This window comes from Lissotriton vulgaris, chromosome 8 (genome assembly GCF_964263255.1).
Source record: "Lissotriton vulgaris chromosome 8, aLisVul1.2, whole genome shotgun sequence".
In the NCBI taxonomy this organism is placed as follows: Eukaryota; Metazoa; Chordata; class Amphibia; order Caudata; family Salamandridae; genus Lissotriton; species Lissotriton vulgaris.
The window spans coordinates 340,342,227-340,354,273 of record NC_141696.1 but is presented as its reverse complement, the minus strand read 5'-3'; the positions used below and the strand labels follow the sequence as shown (position 1 = coordinate 340,354,273).

The following is a 12,047-nucleotide window of genomic DNA, read 5'->3' as shown; positions in this document are numbered from 1 at the left end:
CCTCGTGCTCTATTTCCCTTATTCTCATTTCTCCTTTTTATCTCTCCCTCTAGTTTTCTCTTCGACGCTTCCTATCCTCCTACTTCGCTCTCACTTGCTTTTGCTCTTTCTCCCCGCTCTCTCGCTCAGTCACTCTCTCTCCACATCCCTCCCTCTTTGATTCACTCTCTCTGCCTCTTCTCCTCTCTCTATTCGTCACTCTAACGACGTTGTTTTATTCTGTATTAGAATTCATTCGAGTTCCTTCCACGTCTCAGCAAAGACGTATCCATGTTGATGACGGAACCGCTCCGTCATCAGCCGCGGTGGCGCTGTGCTGATGACGGAGCGGTTCTGTCATGGCCCGGCCGCCGCGCCTGCACGGCTCTGATTTCGCGCCTGCGCTGCGCGTTCTATTGAGTGGGCGGGCCATGACGGAACCGCTCTGTCATGAGCACAGCTCAACCGCGGCTGGTGACGGAGCGGTTCCGTCACCAGCATGCACCCGCCGCGTGGCCGCCCCGCCCCCTTAGCACTGCGGTGGAATAGCCGCCGCAGTGAAGGGGTTAAAAGTAACAGCATCAATTGTACAGTCTATGCCACTGGATGATATAGGACGGTCCATTATGGCATAACACGACACAACATAAAGTGACATGGCATAGTACAACATAGCCATTGCATGGTAATAATGGCACAGTATGGCAGGACCTGACACGACATGGCGCAGGACAACATGCTATGCTTGACAGAGCACGACTTGACCTTACACGATATATCATGGAATGGCTTGGCACAACTAGACATGTTATGGATGGCACAGTATGGTATGACGCCTAATATGGCATAACATGGCACATCATAAGTTGCCATTACATGATATGACAAGGTACAACAACATGGGACTGGAAGGACATGCCTTGACTTGGAATAACAAAGAACATTCTATCTCACAATGCTTATCGCTCTAAAGGTTTCATAAACCCAGTTACCCACCCATAGACACCTTAATTTGTCATTTCCAGTTATTTAGAGGAAGTTGCCACCGGAAAGCATAAGGCTTTCTAGTAACAGTTGTAAGTGATGTCAACAAACTTTCCGATCAAGGTTCTACATATTGATTACTTGTGTACTTAAGTTTCGTTTGCATTTTGAGATTTCACTGACGTAGATAAGAAGAAAGTTCTCTGAACTTCTCGCCAGACATCAAACACCGCGTACACTTCAAGAAACCAACAAACCGGGCTTCTGACCTTATCTCGTCCTTAAAGAACTTCTTGCACATGGACGTGCCGATGCAGGCGTTGCACTTGTCCAGCCCCAGGAAACTTTTACCAAAATTGTAGCTGCCTTTGATCCGAGGCACCGGCGAAGGATCCGACGCATCCGAGAAGGGCTTGCAGGCGAGCAGCCATATCTGGAGCGGAATCAGCACACACCACACAACTGTTGTGGAGATACACCACATCTTCAACCACATCCAGGGGAAGCCCAGCTCTCCCTCTGCGAGGACCCAACCCACAGTGAGTGGCTTCAAGGCGCCGGCGGGTGCTTCCATCCCCAGCAGGAGACTGGTGGTGTCTGATTGGTGTGCTCCTCTTTTGTGGGAAGTAGGTTGGTCGGCGAGGAAGCGGCATGGAGGATGCAGATAAGTTGCATTGCTATGGTTACCTTTCCTCTCGTGGCCCGGGTGGCCTCGCGCCTGCTTGTCCCACCCTTCACCAAATTTAGAAACTCTCACACGCGGTGCTCATCTGTGACCGGCAGATAAAAGGAGGAAATCCTGCACTGAGCGCCTAGAGGCGCCGGCCGCACGAGGCTCCGGCTCGACGATGCCACACGACAGCAGCAGTTCAGGTACCAAGGAGCATGCCCAGCAGCATTTTACCAAGGAAGCTCCACCGCGTATGACGTCATTACTTACACTTCGGTCACCAATATGACTACATGGTTTTCCATTAACTTTGTTCCACGCATATTTTTTTGATTCCCCATTTTATTGGTTAGCACTATTCTTGCTCGTGACGCGTACTTCATAAAATATAGTTTTTTCATTGCTTGCTTGTGTTTTTTACTCCCTCGTCTGGCTAATCAGCTTGAGGTCGTCGTGTGTTTTCGAAAATTTTAATAAATAAACTATTCCTGAATCACGCGCTTCCAGAAAATGCATCAAGAAGTCGCGATGCTGTTAAACATGATGCGCCTATTCCATCAAGTCATTCTGTTTTCAATGTAACACTAATAACTATTTTATAAAAATAATTGTGCTGCAAAAGCATACCTATGTACGTATTACAATTTATATAGTGCGAACCTACCTGGAAGGCAGCAAAAGAGCGCTGTACATTACCCGGTGAAATGAGAGCCATCTATAGCAGACCGTGAATATTACTTAAATACAATTCACGCATTACATTTCATTTAGGCACCGGGAACTGTTGAGTCAAACTGCATAACCGGGATTCGAACATGAGTCTCTAGTTCCAAAGACCTCATCTCAAGACTAGGCCACGTCTCCCCCTGTTTAACTGCCAGACAAATCGACAAAAGAATGACAAGTATGCTCTGGATACTGCCTGAATGCAAATCATTTTCCAATTCGAAATACATGCGCACGTGTATGCTTTATTATGTGTATGAAATGAAGTTTGCACGCCCATTTTATGGTTCAATACGTTTATTCAAGTTTTCAAGAAGACTAAAATACAGTGAGTGACAAGTGAAAAGATGATCCAGTAATCTGTCACCTCAGCCCCAGACAATTCACAGCTCAGACCATAGCTATTGGCAGTGCTTTAAATGGAAAAACATAAGTGCAGGTACTCACCAAGTGTGGCTGAGCCCTAGGGGATGTGGCTTGGGGGCGGAGCGAGGGGCAAACATTTAATGGGATCCAGATTTTCTTGCTGTGCATAATAGAGACATTTCAGTTACCTTTAGAGTATTCTTGTTGCTCTTGCATGTACAAAAGGATACCTTTAATATATAACATATGTGCAGATTTCCTCTGCACAAATGGTACAAACAAATGTAGAATTCTGACACTAGAGAAGAGTGGTCACTTTGATTTTTTTACGAATAATTAAGATTGAAAACATTTTAATTCCGAAAATAAGAGACTGCATTAGACAATAGTATGTTCTGGAAGGGGTAGTGGTCTTTGGAATGTCAACCAATCCCATTCTGTCCTTTTTACAGGTAAACACTTGCACCCTTTTTTCCTTCTGAAAACTTCACTGTATCTCTGTCTTCTCAAATGTCCTTACTCAGTCCTTCTTCACGTCTCCTTCACTGAGCACTTCCACACCCACAAACATACTCATACACTCTCTCCTCACCTGTAAACACACTATTTTTCTTTGTCAATATTTCATCAGCTGCCCACCTCCTTTGCACACTGAACTATATGATCATAATTATAATTGGCAAATATGGAACAACTGTTCTGTGCACTTTGCTGAGAGGCCAAGGATTGGATGTGCACCTTTGTGTCCCACTGGCAGGCAAAATGAGAAGTCTAAAGCTTCTAAATCGCACCCCACCATGAACACTAAGGCACACCCTCAACCTGCCCAAATCACAAAGCTTCAATTGTAAGCTGGGATAAATGACACCGCCTACTGATGCAGATGGCCCCTGGGCCAAGAAGCAAATAGAGGCGACTCGGATACATCTGAAAAGACCCAAAAACGGAAGAGGAGGAAACAGGTGGGGACCGTTCCACAAGTAATTCGCAGAAATAGGGGGCCTCATTTACATGAGTCCCGCTCTGCTGGAGCATTACTTTTTTTGACGCTCCGGCGGTGCAGGCCTCTCAATCATATCTATGAGGTGACACAAAGCTACAGTGTGTGGCTTTGCATGGACTCATAGATATGGAGTAAGAAAAATCAGCGCAAGTCGCTGCCATACTCTCCTTCAAGGAGGTGTTCCATGAGTGTTGCAGTGGATGTTCCCATGCAACACCCATGGTTTTGATGCTGCCCCAGATTTACAAAATCATTTCCAATTACAGAGAAGGGTTTTTTGAATAAGGGGAACATTTATGGGTGCTCTGCTTAGTGATAAACGCAAAGAGTATTAGAGAATAAAGAATTATGGTTTGGTGCGAATGGGCGAGGGGATGAGCCCTATAACCCCACAAAAATAGTGTGATGGGTGACCCACACAATGTAACTTGCAATAAGTTACCCACTGCACACAACACAAAAAGTATATCAAATGTGTGTCACTGTAGACACTTGTGAAATGCAATGCAAAGCAAACAGAAAAACACAATGTCTTTATGTAGGATGGAAAATTAAACGTCTTCATTTAATTCCTTCGACAAACCAGCCGACACGTGTTTCGTCGTGATGGAATGTTAATTCTGCGACCCTCAGGGCTGTAGAATAGAACAACTCAACATGTAAGTCGCTCCGCCGGTAATAATTCCAACCCGGCAGGGCCCAAGACTTGACGGTGTTGTTTCTGGAATATTGGGATACAAATCTAAAAGGGAAACCTCCAATGCCAGTTCCCCAAACCTCTGGTAACAGGTGTAGAGGTTTGGACGAGCGGCGGAGCCCAGGTTGGCTCAAACTTAAATCATGCAGAGCGATTCACTCTTTAAGATTGTACCCCGCAGGTTGGTTGAAGGCTGTTGTAAGGACGATTGATCCTCAATTGTACAAGGCTGCTAGAATCGAGCAGCAATGCCGGTGAAGGTCCTGCGGGTCGCCGTGTTCCTGGTAGTGGACCACTACCAGGAACACGGCGACCTGCAGGACCTTCACCGGCATTGCTGCTCGGTTTTAGTAGCCTTGTACAATTGAGGATCACTCGTCCTTACAACAGCCTTCAACCAACCTTCGAGCAGCAATGCCGGTGAAGGTCTTGCGGGTCCCCGTGTTCCTGGTAGTGGTCCACTACCAGGAACACGGCGACCCGCAGGACCTTCACCGGCATTGCCGCTCGATTCTACCAGCCTTGTACAATTGAGGATCACTCGTCCTTACAACAGCCTTCAACCAACATGCGGGGTACAATCATAAAGAGTGAATCGCTCTGCATGATTTAAGTTTGAGCCACCTGGGCTCCGCCGCTCATCCAAACCTCTACACCTGTTACCAGAAGTTTGGGGAACCCGCATCGGAAGTTTCCCTTTTAGATTTGTATCCCAATATTCCAGAAACAACACCGTCAAGTCTTGGGCCCTGCCGGGTCGGAATTATCACTGGCGGAATTACTTACATGTTGAGTTGTTCTATTCTACAGCCCTGAGGAGTCGCGGAATTAACATTCCAATGCGACGAAACACGTGTTGGCTGGTTTGTCGAAGGAATAAATGAAGACCTTTAATTTTCCATCCTACATAAAGACATTGTGTTTTTTTCTGTTTGCTTTGCATTGCATTTCACAAGTGTCTACAGTGACGCACATTTGATATACTTTTTGTGTTGTGTGCAGTGGGTACCTTATTACAAAATCATGTAAACCTGGTCCAACGTCAAAAGCCTATGGGGCATATTAACAAGCGGCCCAGAATATTATCATTGTCGAAAATAGTTATCGCCGGCTATCGCAGAAAATGATCGCCATGCTAGCGCCGTATTAACAATACATAGCGCAATGACGATAATTTCCCAGCTATAGCGATGTTTTCCATGGAACATCGCTGGTTTTCCAGCAATGTTCCATGGAAAACAGCGATAACCTTGCTGATACGACCCTATGGTCTTATCAGCATAATCCACCCCCAATGATAAGTATAGCTAAGTCTGCCTTTTAGCAGGCGTTAGTTTTTGGCGAAAACAGAGGTTTTCTCCAAAAACTAACATCTGCTAAAATGCATGGGCAGCCTTGTAAATATTTCAATGTGCACATCAGTGATATTTACAAGGTTGTACTGCACAGTGACGCCCACTTTGCATCTCATTAGAGATTCAAAGGGAGGCATCGGGTAAAAGGGTGCTAACATGCGCTAATACATGTTACCACCTCTTTTACCCGATGCTATCTTTTAAATAGGGCAATATTTTCATCTCAGCTTTTTTGGCTTTAAAAGCTAAAAAAGCAGAGATATGGCCCTTGTTAATATGCCCCTATGCCTCCCCAAGGAAGCTTAACGATCTCCTTGTTTGTTCCTCTTTCTATGTGTGCTGCATTTTGTAACAAACATAGAAAGAGGAAAACGCCTTCATTGATTGTTTTTGTGCAGGAAGGAGTCCCTTCCTGTGCAAAAACAATTCTGCCAACAATTCAGACACCCTTGCACGATGGTTCCATGGTGCCTGCATTGGCGCTAGGCACCAATTTGTGCGCCAGCAGAAAGGACAGGAATGCTCCATATTTCATTAATGCAGCACATTCCTTTCCTTTCCTTTTTAGGCAGGGTCGGTCAGCAAGATTCCTTGTGATGCTGCCCTGCCCCAAAAAGTTCTAAAGGAGGCCCAGGGTGTTTAAAGCTTAATAATACATGCTTCAAAAATGTGCATGTTACAGAGGGAGTACTTGTGGAAGGCAGAGAGCTCCTCTGGCTACTTTTTATTGTAAGGCCCAGAGGTGCCACAAATGCACACCATACAGGTGGTGCACCAGACATTGCTACGTTGTGGGGTTAAAAGGGTAAATGGGGATGGGCACCTTATCATATGTGCCCCTTTTTGGCATCCCTCGGACACCTTAGGTCTGCTGTTCTTAAGAGCGTGGTGCAAAATAACACCTAAACATCATCCAAAGTTTCCCAACCTCCCCACTGCACCACATGGCATAGTCCTGCACAAGAATCCTGGTATGGATGAAGAAGGGTGCTGCACTCAAGTTTTTCAGTGTTTTCAAATATTCCTACGATACGTGTGCTATGTCAGATCAGTGATGGACTCGTGTGGTGAAGGAGATGGCGAGCACTTCGTTTAACGCGGAACGCTGATCAGCGCAAGCTTCGAGAGCGGACATCTCGGCGAGACCGACATATATCCCATTAGGCTCGCAGGTCTCCGTTATATTCATACAACCCATGTAAGGCACAGATGCGTTTTTCCTTATAACTACAGATTATGAAAATATAGATCAAGTAAACCTGTTTACAAGCTATACATCTGTTTATCTAAAATAGACCCCTGACGAAGGGGCAATACATGCCCCGAAATGCATTGGGTTTTGTTAATTAATTTTTTTGCTTATGGTTTGATGATGCACTGTTGATTTTGGCACTAGCTGACATTACTTTATTGTGGATTTTTACAATGATTCTTGCTTGAAGGAATGTATCAATGTACATCACAGAAATGTGATAGAATTGTTTGATTTAAGATATTGATATAAATAAATTTGAATGGTCAAAAGATAAAGCATTTTGTTTGTAGTGCATGTCAGAGTCCTAGTGATTTTATGCACTAGGCCATATACACTGCACAAGAATCCGCCACCAATCACGTTGCTGAGACTCAAAGTTCTCATTTCAAAGTCCCCAAGTATATCTTATTGCCCACTTATATCTAGCGATTCACCATTTTAGGCAGTCCGGAATCTTCTCAGAAATAAAATAAAACAAATAAAAACACACACAAACGTGGTCCACAGAGCAAGGCTGGCTTTAGGCATGGGCAAATTGGAGCCAAGCCCTGAGCATCTTACTTCAGATGGGTACACTGAGCTTACCTACCAAATTGCTTTTTTAATCATATTGGAGAGTCCCAAGTACTGTGCTACAAATGGTTTCCACAAACACACAGAACATGCTCGCCATTGTGAGAATGCAAATCTGCGATCAGAGTTCCCACTACCTTTTCACTTTTTCTGACTGGTTTCGACCTGAAGGTAGCTCTCTTTTCTATTTCTAATGTATATGTTTTAAGACACACCCAGACAGATGAGGTACTGTTAGAAATGGGGGTCTCTAGTTGGCAAGGATTTGCACTTTTGTCCAAGTAGGGACACTTCTTCCTAATCAGGGTAAGGGAGTTACACTCCTAAAATAACCCCTGCTCACCCACTTGATAGCTTGGCACGAGTAGTCAGGCTTATCTCAGAAGCAGTGTATAAAGCATTTGCACATAACCAACAGTAATACAGTGAAAGCACTACAAAAGAACACCACACCAGTTTAGAAAAATATCCAATATTTTTATATATCCAAAACAAGATCAAAAACGATAAAAAATCCAACATACAGTACTTTAAAGAAATATATACTTGCAAGAAATTCTTAAATTTGCAGAGATGCCTCAAAAAACAGTTTGTACCAGTTGGTAGCTCCGTCCGGGCTACCTCTATGCTGAAAACAACAGAGTCTAATAGTTCCAGCTGACCAGGTTGGTATAGGCCAGTAAAAGCGTGGACAGACTCGGTAACAGTACCTTTCTCGTTGCAGCTGGCAAGTTGGTGCAATCTGGTTTTGGCAACGTAGCGGTTGCATTGCAAAAGGAAAGCAGTGCCGGGTGAGGTGTCCTCTCGATGAGGTGCAGGCAGCGGCCCAGTGACGATTGTCCAGACATCATCGGTGAGACCAAAGCTTACAGTGCAGGGTGAGGCGGTGCTGGCAGGTTGCGGAGTAAGTGACAAAGGTGGTAAGCGGGAGCTGACGTCGTTTGACCCAGACTGCTGTGTGGGACGTGGCGGTGTGTTGTGAAACTTACAAGCGGTGCTCCCAGCCTCGATGCGGTCACGGGTGTCGAAGTCAGCAGCAGCGACAGCGATGGCAAAGTAAAGTGAGGCTGCGCGGAGTGCGAGGCCCTCAGATGAAGGTGTAAGCAGCTGCTCGGAGGCGTCGGTCATCGTCATCGGTGAGACCAGAGTTGTGGTGCAAGATGCAGATGATGCCTTCTGCGGTGCCGTCAGGACACAGATCCAGCGACAGAGTCGGTGACAGAGTTGGTTGTGCGGTACCCAGAGGTTGGTGAAGTTTTTGCAGTCCCTGAGACTTCGGAACAGGTAACCAGCTCTACTTCAAGCCCTTGGAGATACTCAGCACAAGTAAAGAAAGTTCAGTTCAGTCCTTTCACTGCCCAAGGCAGAAGCAGCATCTGCAGGCTATCCCAACAAAGCAACAACACAGCAAAGGGGCAGTACTCTTCCTGGCAGCTCTTCCAGCTCTTCTTCTTGGCAGGTTCCTTGATTCCAGCAAGTTCTAAATTCTGGGGTCTGGGCCCCAATATTTATACTCATAATCCCTTTGTTCTCTCAGGCAGAGAGTGTCTGTGATTAGTCCAGACCAGTTCTGTCCTCTCTGGCCCAGCGTCCTGGCAGGGGGTGGAGACTCCATTGTGGAAGGCAGACCAGGCCCATTCAGATGAAAGGAAATCTCCTCCCCCTACTCTAAATGCAGCTCAGGTCTTTTCAGCCCATCCCTGACACATCCATGCTCTCTGGAGCCACTGCACCCCTCCAGCCCCTGTCATTCCAAAGCCAGACAGTCAATACACATCCTAGCAGCGGCACACTTGATGGCAAAGCAAGAACACACTTTCTAAAAGTGGCATTTTCAAACCCAGAATTTAAAAATCCCCCTCACTAAAGATGTATTTTAACATTCTGAGTTCAGGCATACTAAACTTTATTACCCTATCTTGTCCCAGTGGGAAGTTATGCTTATAAGATGGTATAAGTAAAACTCCCATTCTTTCCTATAGGTTAGATAGCCTTGCAATAGTGAAAAACAAACATGGCAATATGTCACTATCAGGACATGCCACACACATCAGGGCATTTCCCACATATCCCGTACAGTGAGTTACATTTCCAGGGGTACTGATGTGGGTGGCACAATCAGTGCTACAGACCCACTAGTAGCATTTGAATTACAGGCCTTGGCACCCTCAGTGCACTTTACTGGGGGCTTACCAGTAAATCAAATATGCCAATCATGGAAACTCCAATCCATAATAACACTTTACAACAGGAGCACTTGACCTTTGACACTGAACAGCAGTGAGAAAGTGCGCAGAGACAGGGTCAAAACTGGGAGGTCAGAAAGCAAAAAGACAGGCGAAACGCGCCAAAAGATGCCAAGTCTAACAGATACCTTTACATTTCTTTTAGGAACGTGGAGTTCCAGAAAGTATTGCTGGTATTCAGCAGAATCTAGCTATGTGAGTGATGTGCCATGTTAAGCAGATAACTGAGGGATTACACTAAACCTGCGCAGAGCCAACACAATACGCTAAAACAAAAATTTTATTTGATATCGCTTTCACTAAACCCCTTACGTAAAACAGTATACTATAAAATTCTTATCAGTGATTCAAAATTGGTATTTGGTCTCCTGATCTCACCACACCAGGAGGACCGGAGTCATTCCCCTTATGTCACTCTACAAGGACAACAGGAGCTAGCCCTGTGTGCTAGTGCCAAGGTTGCCATCTGGCCGTTTTGTCTGCACTTTTAGATGCAGGCAAGGAAAAATATTTGGAAACCAGACCAACCCGATACTTTTTCCTTGCTGAGACATAAACCTAAACCTCTACTAGATGAAGAAATTAGTTAAACTATCTTTGAGAGATGCCTAAACCATTTCAGAATGATTAACAATTACAAGAATTATTTCTCACCTCCAAGCTGTTGGCTTTTTCAGAATAAGAAAATGTTAAGACAAACATGGCCAGTATTTCTTTCTAACAATGGTGGCAGCTGTAGTCAGCGCCTGTCCCCTTCCTTAAGACTGTTATGTTACCCCTTTTTCCCTTTATACAGCTACACCTCACTTCAAGTTTGGGGCAAAGGCTGGTCCTGCTAGAGACTGGTAGCCACCTGCAGGGGACATGATGGCCTCCTCGACAGTCCTATTCAGTATTCCTTCCTGGGTCCTGACTGGAAGTTTTTGGTCCTCTCTATACTGGGAATGTGGGCACTCACATGTACAGTTGGCAAAGAAGGAAGGAAAAGCCTTTGCCAACAGCTTCCCTTACAGGCATTCCCTTCCTCTCCGCCACAGTGTAGCTTTGAGGGTGATGTCACTCATATTATTTAAAGCAGGTGCTGCTCACTGGGAAATGGTGATGCTAGCATGCTGGTGCATGCTTATGTGACCGTTTTGCCCAAAACTGGACAGGCTCAAGTGAGCACCAGTACTCCCCTCAGGCCTGAAGAAGTTTGAGTACTCACAAGGAAAATCAAAAGTGCTGATACACAGTACCTGTGAGCACAGGCCCGTTTAAAGATCTGGCTATGGGAACAAACAAAGGGTATTAGGTTGATATATGTATGATTTAACATGCTTCTTTCTAGTTGTGTCCCCTCTTAAAGAGACCGGGAGAACTGCAAGGTCCTTAAATATCTTGCACAAATTACTTCTCTACATTCTTTCAAAAAGTACACAATGAGCAGATCACACAATGAAAAGCATCTTTTCTAACCCCTAAAATACACCATCATTTATGATGCTATTCATGTATATGTGGGACTTGCTCCAAATCTCCCATTCAGTGAAGTATATGGTTTGCTGTCAATAGGATAATTGAACCAGGCGGTGGGCCTTCCTGTCTGCCATTGCAGCCTGTGTATACAGTTTTAAACTGCCATTTTGACCTGCAAAGTAAACCTTTTGCCAGGCCTAAACCTTCATTTGTAATACTCATAAGTCACTCCTGGGGTATGCCCTGAATAGACCATAGGGCAGGGTGCCTTGTATTTAAAAAGATGGACATGTACATTTAAGTTTTATGCGTCCTGATAGTCAAATACCTTTATTTCGATTCATGGATAGAATCATAAAAGTGTACACAGATTTAAAAAGAGCAATACATTTTTTTAAAAACATAAAGTTATCTTAGGAACCAGTACATAATCCATATTATGATTACAATACATTTAAAACAGACAGTTCAAATTTATACACATTCCATAAAGTGCATATGTATTTCAGTAACAAATCCACATAGTGGTCTTGTACGGAGGATTACCACTCATAATACTGTTCAGTATCGATTTCTAATAACGAGAGCCACTCTGATGAAACTGAGTACAGCAATACATATCACTGGAGTTGACAAGGACAATAAGTGTTCATAGCCCTCTTTATAAAAACGGGATCCTAGGGTTAACAGAACCGGCTTAATAAACTGATTTCTTGTGTCCTTATACAAAGCACA

The 12,047-nt window shown here is 44.7% G+C and overlaps 1 protein-coding gene across 1 annotated transcript in view; it reads right to left on the bottom strand.

The window, feature by feature from the left end:
- DIPK2B (divergent protein kinase domain 2B) overlaps positions 1 to 1,577 on the bottom strand; it is a 328,076-nt gene extending 326,499 nt beyond the window's left edge. Inside the window, exon 1 of the mRNA XM_086934102.1 lies at positions 1,233 to 1,577. Within this exon, the coding sequence (XP_086790228.1) occupies positions 1,233 to 1,537 (305 nt within the window). The 5' untranslated portion in view covers positions 1,538 to 1,577. The remainder of the gene's footprint in view (positions 1 to 1,232) is intronic.
- Between the last annotated feature and the right edge of the window lie 10,470 nt (positions 1,578 to 12,047).